The sequence below is a fragment of the Culicoides brevitarsis genome, chromosome 2 (assembly GCF_036172545.1).
Source record: "Culicoides brevitarsis isolate CSIRO-B50_1 chromosome 2, AGI_CSIRO_Cbre_v1, whole genome shotgun sequence".
Lineage (NCBI taxonomy): Eukaryota > Metazoa > Arthropoda > Insecta > Diptera > Ceratopogonidae > Culicoides > Culicoides brevitarsis.
Window position 1 is genome coordinate 27879683 of NC_087086.1, and position 13775 is coordinate 27893457.

The 13775-nt window shown below is 36.2% G+C and overlaps 7 protein-coding genes across 7 annotated transcripts; 4 read left to right on the forward strand and 3 right to left on the reverse strand.

Annotated features, from left to right (window-relative positions):
* Positions 1–1273: 1273 nt before the first annotated feature.
* LOC134829391 (U6 snRNA-associated Sm-like protein LSm5) lies at positions 1274–1863 on the forward strand. The gene is made up of 3 exons (XM_063842443.1): positions 1274–1412; positions 1481–1677; positions 1739–1863. The coding sequence occupies exons 1-3, from the start codon at positions 1367–1369 to the stop codon at positions 1766–1768; spliced, it is 273 nt and encodes a 90-aa protein (XP_063698513.1). The 5' UTR covers positions 1274–1366; the 3' UTR covers positions 1769–1863.
* Positions 1802–2997, reverse strand: LOC134829390 (uncharacterized protein C3orf38 homolog). The gene is made up of 2 exons (XM_063842442.1): positions 2740–2997; positions 1802–2687 (listed from the first exon to the last, which is right to left on the reverse strand). Exons 1-2 carry the CDS (start codon positions 2864–2866, stop codon positions 1933–1935), a joined length of 882 nt encoding a protein of 293 aa, XP_063698512.1. The 5' UTR covers positions 2867–2997; the 3' UTR covers positions 1802–1932.
* A 51-nt stretch (positions 2998–3048) lies between these two features.
* Positions 3049–6174, reverse strand: LOC134829389 (melanoma-associated antigen B16). Its single transcript, XM_063842440.1, has 3 exons — positions 6091–6174; positions 4786–6029; positions 3049–3707 (listed from the first exon to the last, which is right to left on the reverse strand). Exons 2-3 carry the CDS (start codon positions 5412–5414, stop codon positions 3446–3448), a joined length of 891 nt encoding a protein of 296 aa, XP_063698510.1. The 5' UTR covers positions 5415–6029; positions 6091–6174; the 3' UTR covers positions 3049–3445.
* LOC134828884 (cysteine-rich PDZ-binding protein) lies at positions 3062–3358 on the forward strand. Its single transcript, XM_063841875.1, has one exon. The coding sequence runs from the start codon at positions 3062–3064 to the stop codon at positions 3356–3358; it is 297 nt and encodes a 98-aa protein (XP_063697945.1).
* A 26-nt stretch (positions 6175–6200) lies between the features above and the next one.
* LOC134832811 (secretion-regulating guanine nucleotide exchange factor) lies at positions 6201–7635 on the forward strand. The gene is made up of 2 exons (XM_063846982.1): positions 6201–6303; positions 6361–7635. The coding sequence occupies exons 1-2, from the start codon at positions 6286–6288 to the stop codon at positions 7402–7404; spliced, it is 1062 nt and encodes a 353-aa protein (XP_063703052.1). The 5' UTR covers positions 6201–6285; the 3' UTR covers positions 7405–7635.
* LOC134832810 (uncharacterized) lies at positions 7422–12778 on the reverse strand. The gene is made up of 3 exons (XM_063846981.1): positions 10983–12778; positions 9662–9999; positions 7422–9600 (listed from the first exon to the last, which is right to left on the reverse strand). The coding sequence occupies exons 1-3, from the start codon at positions 12646–12648 to the stop codon at positions 7498–7500; spliced, it is 4107 nt and encodes a 1368-aa protein (XP_063703051.1). The 5' UTR covers positions 12649–12778; the 3' UTR covers positions 7422–7497.
* LOC134832813 (single-strand selective monofunctional uracil DNA glycosylase) lies at positions 12750–13773 on the forward strand. Its single transcript, XM_063846983.1, has 2 exons — positions 12750–13168; positions 13225–13773. Exons 1-2 carry the CDS (start codon positions 12851–12853, stop codon positions 13771–13773), a joined length of 867 nt encoding a protein of 288 aa, XP_063703053.1. The 5' UTR covers positions 12750–12850.
* Positions 13774–13775: the final 2 nt, after the last annotated feature.

The following is a 13775-nucleotide window of genomic DNA, read 5'->3' on the forward strand; positions in this document are numbered from 1 at the left end:
AATGTCGAGTACGGAATTTTTACGACGGTGCATTTTTGTGGATGTATGAGTAGGTAATTACGGGGTAAGAAACATATCTTGAACAAATATTGAAGTTTTAAAAAATAACGAATTATTGCAGTTTTTTAAAGAAAAATATGTGAACAGGGTTCGCAAAAAAAAATATTGAAATTATTAGATTTAAAACTTCAATTTTTAAATTTATATTCTGTGAGATTTAAAAAATTGTTCATAATGTTGTATAGAACATTATTCTTTTGGAAAAAATAAAGGATGAAGTGTCATTAAAAATTAACAAAAACATGTCCAAAAAAATATTAATTAAGTAAGCTTAATCCCGTAAGAACACAAAAGTTACTAAGTCCAAATATTTTACGTTCTGAAAAAAACAATTTCTGAGTTAGGACTTAGTCGGGAAACATAAGTAATAAACATACTACTTGTCACTCGACATCACATGCATATCATATTTTGTTTAAAAATTAATTTAAATCTAGTTGATTCAGTGATTTTCTTATTCCTTTACTAACCTCGCACTGAATTCAATGGTTTTTAATGGCATATTGCGTTTGCTTTTATATATTCTTTTGAAAATTTTAATTTCCAAATATGGTTCTTGAAGCATTATCGATCAACTTTTTCATCCCTTGGTTACCATCGTAGTTGATGTCTGCAATATTGTCTTCAAATTAATTTGATAAGTTTAGTGACTGATGTATTTGTTCTAATATTGTATGATACAAGGCCTTTGGTTCATCCTCCAAGATGGTAACTCGTTTGTATGTGGCAGACATATCCTTCTTTATAAAAAGCATTACCTATTCTATCAACCTTTACATCGACGAATAGTACCTTTCTTTTATACTTTGAAGCCTGTTTTTTGGAGTAAAAAGTTCTTCTTCGACGGAATTGAGATTTTGAAGAGTTAGAAATTGAATTCATTCTATTTTAATGTTAATTTTTTAAAACCGCTGGATACCTAAAATATTTCAAATGATAAAACTTTATGAAATCTTAAAATTTAAAGACCTGTAATATACAAAAGATGTTAAATAAAATAAGTTTAGTGTAAAAATAATCAATTTATCTTAGAAACACCTTTAAATTAATGAAGAGTTGAATAAAATTAAATATTTAACTTACCCTCTTAACGAAAAAAAAATTAAAAGTTGTTAAAAAAAATTACTTTTGCTTTTCCATTTCACTCATTTCGACAACTTCCGCACCCTGCTTTTAAATTTGTTTCATGAGGAGTACAAAACTGTACAAAAATTGATATAAAATTTAGTAAACAAAAACGCAAGTCTTCAAGCAAGTTTAAAAACTGCTAAAAACCTCCTTAAAACCACAAATAACAACTATTAAAATGGCATCAGCTCCTCCAACGGCACAATCAACACTTTTACCACTTGGTAAGTCGAATAATTTCTTAAAAATCTCTTTAAACTTCAATTCTAAACGTTTTCCCGGCGTTTTGCAGAGCTCGTGGACAAATGCATCGGTTCCCGAATTCACATCATCATGAAAAACGACAAAGAAATGGTCGGAACTCTCTTGGGCTTTGATGATTTCGTGAACATGTTACTGGAGGACGTGACGGAATACGAAAATACTCCCGAAGGACGACGAATCACCAAATTGGATCAGATTCTGTTGAACGGAAATAACATAACGATGGTGAAAAATTCAATTTTTCTTGTAAAAAAATATTTTTTAATGTAAATTTTTTGAATTTCAGCTCGTTCCTGGCGGCGACGTTCCCGAATAAAAACTTTCCAATGAATAAAATTTGTTTTTTTATGATAAACAGAAGCATTTTCTATATTTAAGGAATTTTTTGGTACAACAAAACAAATATTTTTACAGTCATAAGTTAATAATTAGTTTTTGTTTTTAAGTAAAGGCCTCAATTTTTTCAACAGCCCGCTCACGTTAAACAACGTCACTCGTTTCGGGCAATGCGAGAATTTGTTGTAGCGTGTCGCAGTCTCTCAATTTCGGCGTCGCGTCTGTCGTGCTGCTCTTAATTTGCAGTTTCAAGTGTCGAATTCGCCAGTTATTCTCATTGTAGGGGTCTCGCATGAGTCCGAAAGCGGATTCAAAGAGCCCGACGCACGCCGTTTGACTGTGAACGGTGCCGCAACACATTAGCACGACCAGCCCATGTGGATCGATGCGCCCTTGCACACCCTCATGACACAAATTCGGATTGAAGAGAATACTGAGTTGACGTTTTAGGTGCGACAGCATCTGCAAACATGCCTCATGCCCGTTCGTTTCGGTGTCGTTCACCTCTTGCCCTGCCGCCACAATGCGAACACTGAGAAAACAATCGACCCACAAGTCATTGAGCTTCAGCGCATCGGCATTAAAGTTCTCAAAGAACCAGGAACAGAATTGACGTGACATGAGATTGATGGGAAAGTGTTCGGCCATCGTTGCGGAATGGTTTGTCGTTGCATTTGAGGTCATCACAGTGGTTGTCGAGGGTTGGGGAGCGATTTCGGCGGCATTTCGTGTCTGCCAATACTCGATCATCCGTTCGATTAGCAACAATTTGGTGAAATTCTCGTAGACACTGACACGATGACCGTGCAAATACTTGAAAAGCACTTCTCGCGTGATCGCTTTTCGGTTCAGGATGCTGAGAACGCCACTCGAATGCACCAAAACCACTTCCAAGGCATCTGAAAAAGACAAAAAATTAAAAATTGCATCTGAAAATTCGTGAAAAAGTACCTTCGGCTGTCATATCTTTCATTTTAGAGATCGTTTTTGCGATGGATATCAGGATTTTTTGGTTCGTCTCATTGTAATTGAAGAATTCCACGAGTCCCTGTCGCTCGATGTCACTATATTTGCTCATAATCCCGCAAAAACGCGTCGAAATCCACACGAAAAACACAAACACGGAAACTTTTTTTTGGGAAATCGAGTTTGTTTTCTTCGCTTTTCGTTAAAATTTCATTTTTTATCCACCAATCACGAAAAAGTTTGCGCTTTCAAATGCTCACTGGTGCCTAATTTTGTTTTGTCAACAAAAAAAAAATCAACAGAAAAGATGGTTTGCGATAAATGTGAGGCAAAATTAGCGAAAATAGTGACGCCAGACCCGTGGAAATCGGGCGCCCGCAATACCACAGAGGGCGGCAGGAAGATTAACGAGAACAAGGCACTCACAAGTTCCAAGGAGCGCTTCAATCCGATCGGAGAGCTGAGACCTTGTCGAATTTGTCGGTCGAAAACGCATCAAAAGGGAGCTTATTACTGTCAGGCGTGCGCTTACAAGAAGGGAATTTGTGCGATGTGCGGCAAAAAGATCCTAAATACCAAAGGATATCGACAGTCGTCTACTTAGGACGTCAAATTTTTAATTTCTAATTAAATAAATTGTATTTTTAATCAAGTTTAGAGTTAAATTTTTGGATTTTTGTACGGAAAAAAGTTAGTCAGAGTCATCAACATCCATTGCTTCAGCGCGTGCAGCTCGACTGCGACGTCCCCGAGGCTTTGACGAAGGCCCCGGTTGACTGGACATTTGTAAGTTTTCGATTTCTTCTTGCAAAGTGTTCGGATCGGCACCGTAGGCGTCCTCGTATTGCTGCAGGAATGTCGTTGACTCGCAGCCAAGTGATTCGGCGACGGCATCTAACATTTCGCGCTTGAGGATTTCGTGTTCGGCGCGTTCGCCCCATTTGATTGTCGTCCTGAAATGAGGAAAAATAATTATTTTATTGTAAAAATTGACTTTGAAGTCCCAAAGACGCGGAAATTTTTCAAATATTTCATAAAAATTTAAAAAAAAAAATTTTAAATGAAAAAATTTTGAAAAAATCTGAAAATTTTTAAATTTTTTCTCTAAAAAAATGTTCAAAAACATTCAAATAATTATTTTTCGAACAAATTTTTTTTAAGTTTGACCATTTTTTTTTTTTGGGAATAAAAATTTACCCTCAAGTGATGAAAAAAAAATAATTTAATTTTGAAAAAATTTGAGAAATTTTTTAACTTTTCAAAGTTTTCTCTAAAATATGCTTAAAAATCGTCAAGAAATTAATTTTACATTTCTTGAAAAAAAAGGAAAATGAAAATTTTTGATAAAATTTTCAATTTTTCAAAATTTGGATTTTCGGCTTTTGAAATGAGGCAAAAAGTTAATTTTTGATTAAAATTTTTTTAAAAATTCTTAAATTTTTCAAATAATTTTTCAAATTTGCAAAAAAAAAATAATTTTAACTTGAAACGAAACATTATTTACTGAAATTTTCAAAATTTTTCTCTTAAAATTGTTCAAAAATCATTTTAAAAATTTTTTACATAAAAAAAAATTGGAAAATTTTTAAAATTTTTCTAATTATTTTTCAAAAAAATTTTCTAAAATTTAATTTTACGTATAAAATTTAGAAAATCTCTAAAATTTTTAATTCTTTTTTCTGAAAATTGTTTAAAAATCATAAAAAAATAGTTTTTTGATTAAAAATTTTTAAAAAATTATTAAACTTTTTTAATTATTTTCAAAAAAATGTTCAAAAAATCTTCTCAAATTTAATTTTACGGAAAATTTCATAAATTTTTATAAATTTTCTCTTAAAATTGTTCAAAAATCATAAAAAAAATAATTCATATTAAAAAATCTTAAATTTTTCTAATATTTTTCCAAAAAATGTTCAAAAAACCCTCTAAAAATAAATTTTTTATGAGAAAAAAATTAAATTTTGTCAATTTTGCTTCTATTTAATGGTAATTCTTTCAAAAATGGTTCAAAAAATTAAATTTTTTGCTTACTTTTCGGTATGAGCGCCTTCCGAGATATGCTTAACGAATGTCAGATAATGCCGTTTCGGGAAAACGTCATTTATCAAATGCTTCACGTCCCCGAAATACTCATGTTCTTCGTCCAAATGAATTTCAAAGCGTCTCAAATACTCATATAACACAGAATCCGATATCTCTCCATTTTGCATGTAAATATATTCCAGAATCAGATACAAAAGAACAATTTCCGGCTTCTCATCTTCCATGTATTCATCGAAAATTGCCGCTGGTTTCATGCTGACAACAATAAATTGCTTGATTTTCGGTTCTTTTAACTCAACAACGTCCAAATCGTAAATCTGATTCAATTTATCTCGTGCCAACGATATGACTTGAGCAGCTACGCGCTGTTCCCCGTTCATTGCTTCTTTTGTCAAGTCGGCGCGTTTCACGGCAAGCTTCGATGCGGCATACGGAAGTAACATTTTGACGGTTTTTGTGACAAAATTGTTCATTTGCGCCGAGCTAATGGCCTCTTTGGGCGTTTGTGAGAGCTTTTGTGACTTTCTGCCGCGAGATTGGCTCTGAGAAATTTCTTGTTCGCTGTCGTCATCGTCATTGTCACTCGTGAGAGGGCGACGAGCTCTTCCGCGCGGCATTTTTCTAGTCTTCTTTGGCTTCTAAATCGCGAATTCTGCGTTTTTTGGAGTTCAAAAGGGCACGAAAACTCGCAAAGTGTCTCTCTTCGGAAGCGACTTTGGCTTGAACGATTGCTTCGTATTCCTTTTCTAAGCGGGAAACTTCCTCAGTGACTTTTTCCGACTTTTTTCTATTAACTTCAAGTTCTTTTGTCAGTTCACCGACTGTTTTGACGCAATTTGAGACGAAATCAAAGACAGAACTGCTTGAAATGCTCAATTCGACTTCGCCACACTTGGCAAAAGCAGTTCCTTCGAGGATTTTTGACCAAATTAAAGTAATTTTTGTGTCCGAATCCTTCCGTAGTGAATATTTGTAATTTTTAGCAGCTTCCGAACAGGTCAAGGCAAGTTTATTTTGCTCAAAAAACGTTTCAGGATCTTCCAGGAAGCAAGAAGCAAAGTCGTTCCAGTTGGATTTTGATACGTTTCCTTCAAAAAGTTGCGAATTGTTGGAAAATAGGACTTGTATCGATGGAGATTCGCTTTCCCAGTCGCTGGAACGGATAATGGCACTTGAATCTTCAAAATTTACTTGCAGAAAATGGTGAGTCATTGATTTTTTGGGCGAATTTTCTGTGAATTTTATAATTTTTTATTAAATTTTGTACTGAAAAATGCATTAAAAATGACTTACCAGCGAAAAACCTTCAGAAAATGGAAAAAAACAGAAAAATATTCGGAGCCTTTGTTGTGAAATTAATTTGCCGGGCAATTTTTTGACGTTTTTGACATTTCATTCGAATTGAATTTCAATTGTTTACATTTTTCATAAATTTTTAAACCTAATTTTAATGATATTTTAACTAATTTTACCTCATTTTTCAGCATCATGGACCTCTATTTCTGGGTAAGTAACCTTTTTTCTTCCAAAAAACCGAAAATCATCAATTTCTGTCTTCCACAGGGCGCCAATTCACACTTTCAGTCAGGAACCGGGATCGAATCCGAGCAATTTGAGACTCCAATAAAAGTTGACTTTGCTGAAACTGATAAAATTGCTCAAATTTGTGGCGGCGGAGGTCATACGATCATTTTAACAAACGACGGAAGGGTTTTTACTGTTGGCTGGAACAACAAAGGACAATGTGGAGTACCAAAAATAGAAGTTGTGAAGAATTTCACTAAAATAACGGATGGAATTCGTCTTGTGAGATGCGGTTGGGACGTTTCCTGCTTAATTTCGAGCTCAAATGACGTTTTTATGATGGGAAATAATCAACACGAGCAATTTGGAGTGAAAAATCCGAAGATGGCGGATCAACTTTTGAAGGTGAATTTCCCAGAAGAGGTTTCTGATGTGAGTTTCGGTCTCAGACACACCGCAGTTTTAACGAAATCCGGAAAATTATGGCTTTTTGGCAAGTCAAAGTGCGTAAAAGTGGCTGAAGAAATGAAAAATCATCAAATTTCTACAAGAAAATTCAATTTTAATGAAATTTCTTACCTGGAAATGCAATTTTTTGAAGCAAAAATCTCTCAAATCTCAAGTGGACAGCATTTTACCTTAATTTACACCGAAAATCATAAATTTTTCTTAATTGGAGAGAACAAACATGCATCCATGAGCAATCAGGAGATCCAAATCTGCCCGAATCCTGTTCAAGAAATCTCTTCGGGATGGACTCACGCAGCAATTTTAGACAAAAATGGAGTTTTATACACTTTTGGGCGCAATAATTACCACCAATTAGGTCGAAAATCATTGGAAAATTGTGAAATTGCCCCTCTCGGGTTCTCAGAAAAGCTTAAAAAAGTAATTTGTGGGTCGGAACACACAATTTCCTTAACTGAATCTGGAAAAATCTTCACTTGGGGATGGAATGAACACGGAAATTGCGGCGTAAATGGCACAGAAAACGTCGAAACGCCCACTCAAGTGCCTTTAAAGGGAAAATGTGAACTTATCGGAGCTGGATGTGGATTTTGTTTCGCCCTTTTACGCAGCTAACACACAAAAATCTTCGAAAAAAAAGTAATAAATTGCATTTATTACGCGATTTTAAGTTAAAGTTATGTACAAAACTGCTTAAAATTTCTTAAATCATGACTTTTCGGTGCTCATCTTGCTTTGCACGATCTTCTGGATGTGCAACAACGACTGATAATCTTCTTCCGTTATCTGATTCTGATTTGCTTTTTGCTCCACTAAGCGTAATTTTGAGATTGCCTTTTGATTATTCATTAAATTGAATAAATTCATGGCTTCGGAGATGATTTTGCGACTGGCTTCCGAGTATTTTTGCTTTACAACCGTCTTTGAGGGAGTTTCTTTGGGCACATGTGGCGTCGAGGTAGCAGAGGGCGTCGATTTATTCGCTTTTTCGGGCGTTTTTGGCGGTAAAATTGGTTCATCGGGAGTTTCTGAGGTACTTTCAGCCGGTTCTGGAGGACTTTCATCCGGGATTTCGAGGATTTGTGGCGTTTCTGCTGGACTTTCGTCACTTTCGGGAGTTTCACGGGACTCAACGACTTCAGGAGAAGGGGTTTGAGGGTCATTTGAAGGTTCTTCAGTAACATTTGGGGTATCTTGAACGTCTTCGATGGACGATAAGACTTGAAAACCATCGCCGATGTTGTCTTCGAAGAATAATAAACTGTCGTTAACTTGATTTTTCGACTCTTTCGACGTCGATGGCTGCTCGTTATCGCGTGGCGCATTCACATTTTCACCATTTGCCATCCGGATCATGTTGGTAAAGTTAAATAAGGCCTTCAACGGTATCGGCCATTTGCCTGTTTGAACACATGACTCATAATCTTCCAATAATTTCTCGTAATTTTCGTGATCGTAAGCCGTAAAAATGTACAAAAAGTGTTTTTTCAACGAATCTCGGAATTCGGGACTCTCACAGCCGGGTTTGTTGTCTTTCAGCGATTGATATTGCTTGATTATGCCAATCAAATGCATTTTTCCGTCTCGTAATCCATTTTTCCCCAGTAAAAAGACGTTCAGTTGTCGTCGTACCTTGTCCGCCGACTTGAATTGTTGATTTTTCTGATGGATGTTCATCTTGCGGATCAAATCTTTCAAGTGTGGCAACGATTTTTTGTCGCCTTTCAAGCGTTGCAAGTGTTCCTCGATGAATTTTATGAGCTTTTCCTTCACTTTTGGTATGGTAAAGGAGTTATTTCGACTCTTAATGTGCTCCTCAAGCGTCACATTCTTCAAAAAGTCCAACAATTCGTTGTAGAAAATGTTTTGATTCGACGGCAATCCATGCATTTGCAACATATTTCCGATATTTTCCCAAACGACACGCAATTTGAGGTCGTATTTCTGCGAAGCTTTGTGCAAAAATGACTCTCCTTCGTTTAAAAGGTATTTACTGTGCTCTTTGGTGAGAAAAACTTTCGCATCTGTTTTTTCTTCGACCATTTCAATGACGTCATTGCCCTCGGAGTTGTCATTTTTCGCCTCGGATGTCGATTCAAGCGGAATAAAATCCAATTCTTCCATGTTTGGCGTCTCATTTGGGAGATTTTCGCCTCTTGCACTCAAAATTTCCTCTTCTGTCACCCCGATTCGCGATGCCATTTCACTAATTTCGCGTTTTTGCTCGTCCCTGGACTCAAATTGCTCCAATCTGGGATCTCTTTTTTCCAAATTCAACTGGAATGGTTCAGAAATTTTTTCCATTTCCTTCGTGAAACTGAAATTATTGAAGCCGGATGCGTCGGAAACGCTTTCTTGACTGTCATTCAGGTCAATTGTCGAGTCTGCGATGTGACTCATCTCGATTTCCTCATCGGCTTCGGACTTTTCTGAGCGGCGACTTGAACGACGAACGCGTTTCAGCTCACTTTCGACATCCTGAGTGATTATTTCGCCCATTAGCCCGGTCATTTCGCGGAATCTGTTGTAAAAGCCATGCTCATTTTCCGTCACGGTCGAGCTCCAGTTGAAGGAAAAGTCTTTGGCGAAGGACATCATGCTGAAATCTGTGGTATTTACGACTTTTGGTGCATTTAAGTCGAGTTTGTACCACGGATTGTAGGAAACTGTCTTAACTGGCGGCAACGGACGACCCATTTCTGTCTCAGCTTGCAGACAATTGTGCGCTTGATGCTTGTTACTGCTACACACGCTGCACCAAAGTTGCGGATTTGCCACGTAGGTCTCGTCTAAAGGCACGTTATCTTCGATCTACGAACAAAAAATCATTTAATTTTGAATTTTCATAAAAATTTCAAGGTCAAAACCTTACCGTGTTATGATATCGTCGCCATTTGTCGGGACATTGGGCGAAAATGTGTCCCCGTACGCCACACAAAGTGCATCGTTTTCGTCGATTGTCGATGCAACGTCGGCAATATCGCATAAATTGGTTCTGCGGAGTGCCGCATGTCAGGCAGAGTGAATTTGGGCAACGCGGTTCTCGATGTCCCGTTTCGCCGCACATGTGACAAACGACTTTCCGCTTTGGCAGGGGACAATTTTGCACTTTGTGACTGAATTCTTGGCAATTTCGGCAACGATTTCGTAACTTTATGGGTGCTGGCGGATAACGATCGGACATGTCGATGCGCCAATTTTTGCGATCAGCTAAAAAAAATTAATTTTTGAATTAAAAAAATAAATTAAAAGATAAATTTGAAAAATAAAATTAGAAATTTATTAGGTAATTAAAAAGAAAATTAATTTAAAAATATAAATAAAAAAAAATTAATTTTCTGTGGAAAAAAATACAAATAAATATTTTAAATAAAAATTAATTAAAATTAATTTGAAGAAAAAAAAATAAAAATTTATTTCAAATTTATAAAAATTAAAAAAATCTTTTATTTAAAAAATTATAGAAAATATAGAAATATTAAAAAATAAAAATTAAATTTAAAAAATGATTTTTAAAAAAAAATCTTAAAAAAAAAATTAGAAATAAAAATAGTTTAAATTTTTAAAAATAAAAATAAAATTTAATACAATAAAATTTAAACAATTAAAATTAAAAATTTTAATTATTAATTAAATTAATTATTAATTAATTAATTAAATTTTTATAAAATTTAAAGTTAAAAATAAATCTAAGAATAATTTTTAATAAAATTCTAAATTAAAAACAAATATACCTAATTTTAAATTTAATAAATCTGAATTAAAAATGTTTATTTAATAAAAAAATAAATAAAAATAAAGAAATAAAAAATTATTTTTTTTTTTTCAAAAAAAATTTTAAAAAAAAAAAAAAAATTAATTGCAAAAATTAAAAAACAAATGAAACATAAAGTAAAAATTATTTTTTCGAATAAAAAAAAATATTAAAGATCGATTTCAAAGTAAAAAAATATTGAATTCAAAAATTTTAAAACATCTAGGTATTTTTAATAAAATTTAATAAAATAATTAATTAAAATAAAATAATAAAATTAAAATAAAATATTAAATTAAATTAAATTAAATAAATTAATAAATTAATCTTTAATTAAATTTAAAAAAATATTTTAATAAAATTTTTAAAATTAAAAAATAATTTCAAATTTCTTAAAGTCATTTTTTTTTTTTGTAAAAAAAGTAAATTTTCTACTTACGACACATCCCACTAAGTATCCGTCTAAGCTGAAATCCCTCTCCGCCCCAACTTTCGTAATAATATCGCTTCATCTCATCATTCCAACCAATCTCCGGATCCAATTTCACCGGCATGTCATCCTCATCATCCACTTGAATCGTCAGAATTTCCTTCTCAAAACTGCTATTTGTTGCAACTTCCGTCGGCGGAACCGATTTCTCACGTCGTTTTGACGAAATATTCAGCATTATATCGCACTCTGACGATCGATTACTCAACGTACGTTTCCGCGACGACAAATTTTCATCATCTTGAATCTCTATCACCTCGTTATTTGGCGTTTCTTCGACATTTTCAACGATTTCTGGCTCGTCATCTACCGTCGGCGGCGTTTCTTGTTCCTCTTCTTCGTCACTTGTGTCACCATCGGCATTCGCAAATTGCTGCGACTTATCTGCCGACTTGTCAGCCAAGGAATTTTCGACGGCAGCTCCTCGATGAATGAATCCTCCCAAATCTCCGACGGTTTTTGGCATCATTTGCGAGGCGCCAATCGGGAAAGTTGTGTCATCACTGTGATTCGAGTCCTCCGAAGTCGTGGATTTATTTGGGGTCTCAGGATTTGTTGCTGTTTGTACATCTTCGTCTTCGGGCAGGACAAAAAGAAATTCCGATTGAAGTCGGGAACGATCACTTTGCCCGATAAAGTCATCGGATAAGATGCTGCTGTTCGAGGGACTCACACAACGCGAACTCGGCTCTTTTGGCTTCGATTTTGCCGGAACGTCTTGCGAATCTTCGTCGGAATCGACTAAATTGACAACTTCTGGTGCCGGTGTCGGAATCATTATGACATCGTCGTCTTGTGATGCATTCAAATCCGTGTCGTCGTCAATTTTTTCGGTTTTTATGTCCTTCGTTTCCATCAGGGAGCCGTCTAAGGATTCGCTGTCGCTGCAGGAGTCGACAAATATCACTTTGGTATTGACTGCCGGCGGTTTTTGTGTTATTTTTTGTTGCTTTCCGCGGGAATTTTGATGCGCTCGTGATGTTGAGGGCAGCTCAGGCACTTTGAAATTCGACGTATTTGACTGAATTCGTTGCAAAGCCTTCTTTTTCTTCTGCATTATGCGTATTTTGTTCTCCAAACGGACTTTTTCCTGGTTTGCCACGTTGAAAGGATTCACTCCCTTAATGGGACCCTTTTTCCGAAGCGGAAAATTATTCGACTGCGTTCGTTTCTCGAATTGTTTTGCTCCGCCAGCCACCGTTTGGTATCTCCCAATCGTAAAATTCCGTGGCGGCGTTCTTCGATTTGCGTTAAAATTGTTGTCTTGTTTGTCAAATCGGTTTCTCGGAGTGAAATCTCTTCTGTTGCCACCCGAATTGCCGCTGGATGGGCGATTATCTCGTCTGTCATCGCGACGCCGCTCGAACGAAGGACGTCTCTGGTTGCTTTGCTGCTGGTAACTTTCTTCATTATTCGCCCAATATCGCCCGCGGTTGTGAAATTGCGTCGTTTCGGGACGATTTGAGGGATTTTGGTGCTGCGAATTGTGTGGGAAACGCGGTGCTGGTTGCTGAAAATGCCGCTCCGGCTCCGCATTTCGCTGGTGATCATGATGAATTTGGGCATATAAACGTTCTTCCATCTCCCGGAAGTCCTGGTAATCGTCAGATGCCATTTTGGGGGCACGTTTTACGCGAAAATCCTGTTAAATCGTGTTCGCTTTGTTGTTTTTCCGTCTCGTTGACATGTGGGTGCATGTACAAACTACGCACTGGGCCATGCTGGTTTGTTTACATTCGCAATTGCACGGCTTGCTGCAACTTTCTCAGGTAAAAACGATGAAAAATCCATAAAAAATCATCAGAAAACGCATCAAAATGATCCGAAATACCGTCGAAACGTTCGAGAAACGCGATGTCAATCAAGATTCCGTACTAACACCCACAAAATCATCCATTCCCATCACATCATCGCTCTTTCCGCCGGCTTTATGGCAACAAATTGACTTTATCGAGCAGGAATTGAGCCAGGAATTGACCGGAATCGTTTTTCCCAAAGACATTGTGGCTATTTACAATCCGCTCGAGTATGCCAGAGCCTTGCATTGTGAATTCATGTCGAAATTTCTCAACAATCGACCGATTTTCTTGTTTGTCGGCATGAATCCCGGGCCTTTTGGCATGGCACAGACCTCTGTAAAGCATTTTAACGTGATAAAAAATTAAAAATAATTATTTTTCTTTAATTTTAGGTACCTTTCGGGAACGTTTCTGTAGTAAAAGATTGGTTTAAATTGAGTTCTGGCGTTAAAAAGCCTCCAAACGAGCTGGAATCGCGTCCTGTCGAAGGCTTGAACTGCACCCGTGAGGAACAAAGTGGCAAACGTTGGTGGGGCGTCATTCGTGACATCAGCGAGACACCTGAAAACTTCTTCCGTACCGCTTTTGTTTACAATTATTGTCCTTTGGCATTTTTTTCGTCAACTGGGCGTAACATAACTCCCGCCGAGATCAAAGATAAAGTCGCCAAACAGCAACTTCAGGACATTTGCAACAAATATTTCGTCAAAATCGTCGAAATTCTTCAACCTAAAGTCATTATTTCGATTGGAAAGTACGCCGAAGACCGCATCAAAGGCATCCAGAAGCAAGGATTGCTCGGCGTCAGTGTTTTTGATCATCGTTGCATCCCGCATCCCAGTCCTCGGAGCTTAAATAACACAAATTGGCCCGAAAAAGCTAAATTGTGGTTTGAAGAGAACGGCGTCTTGCCCTACTTGAAGCCACAAAATAAGAATTAAAA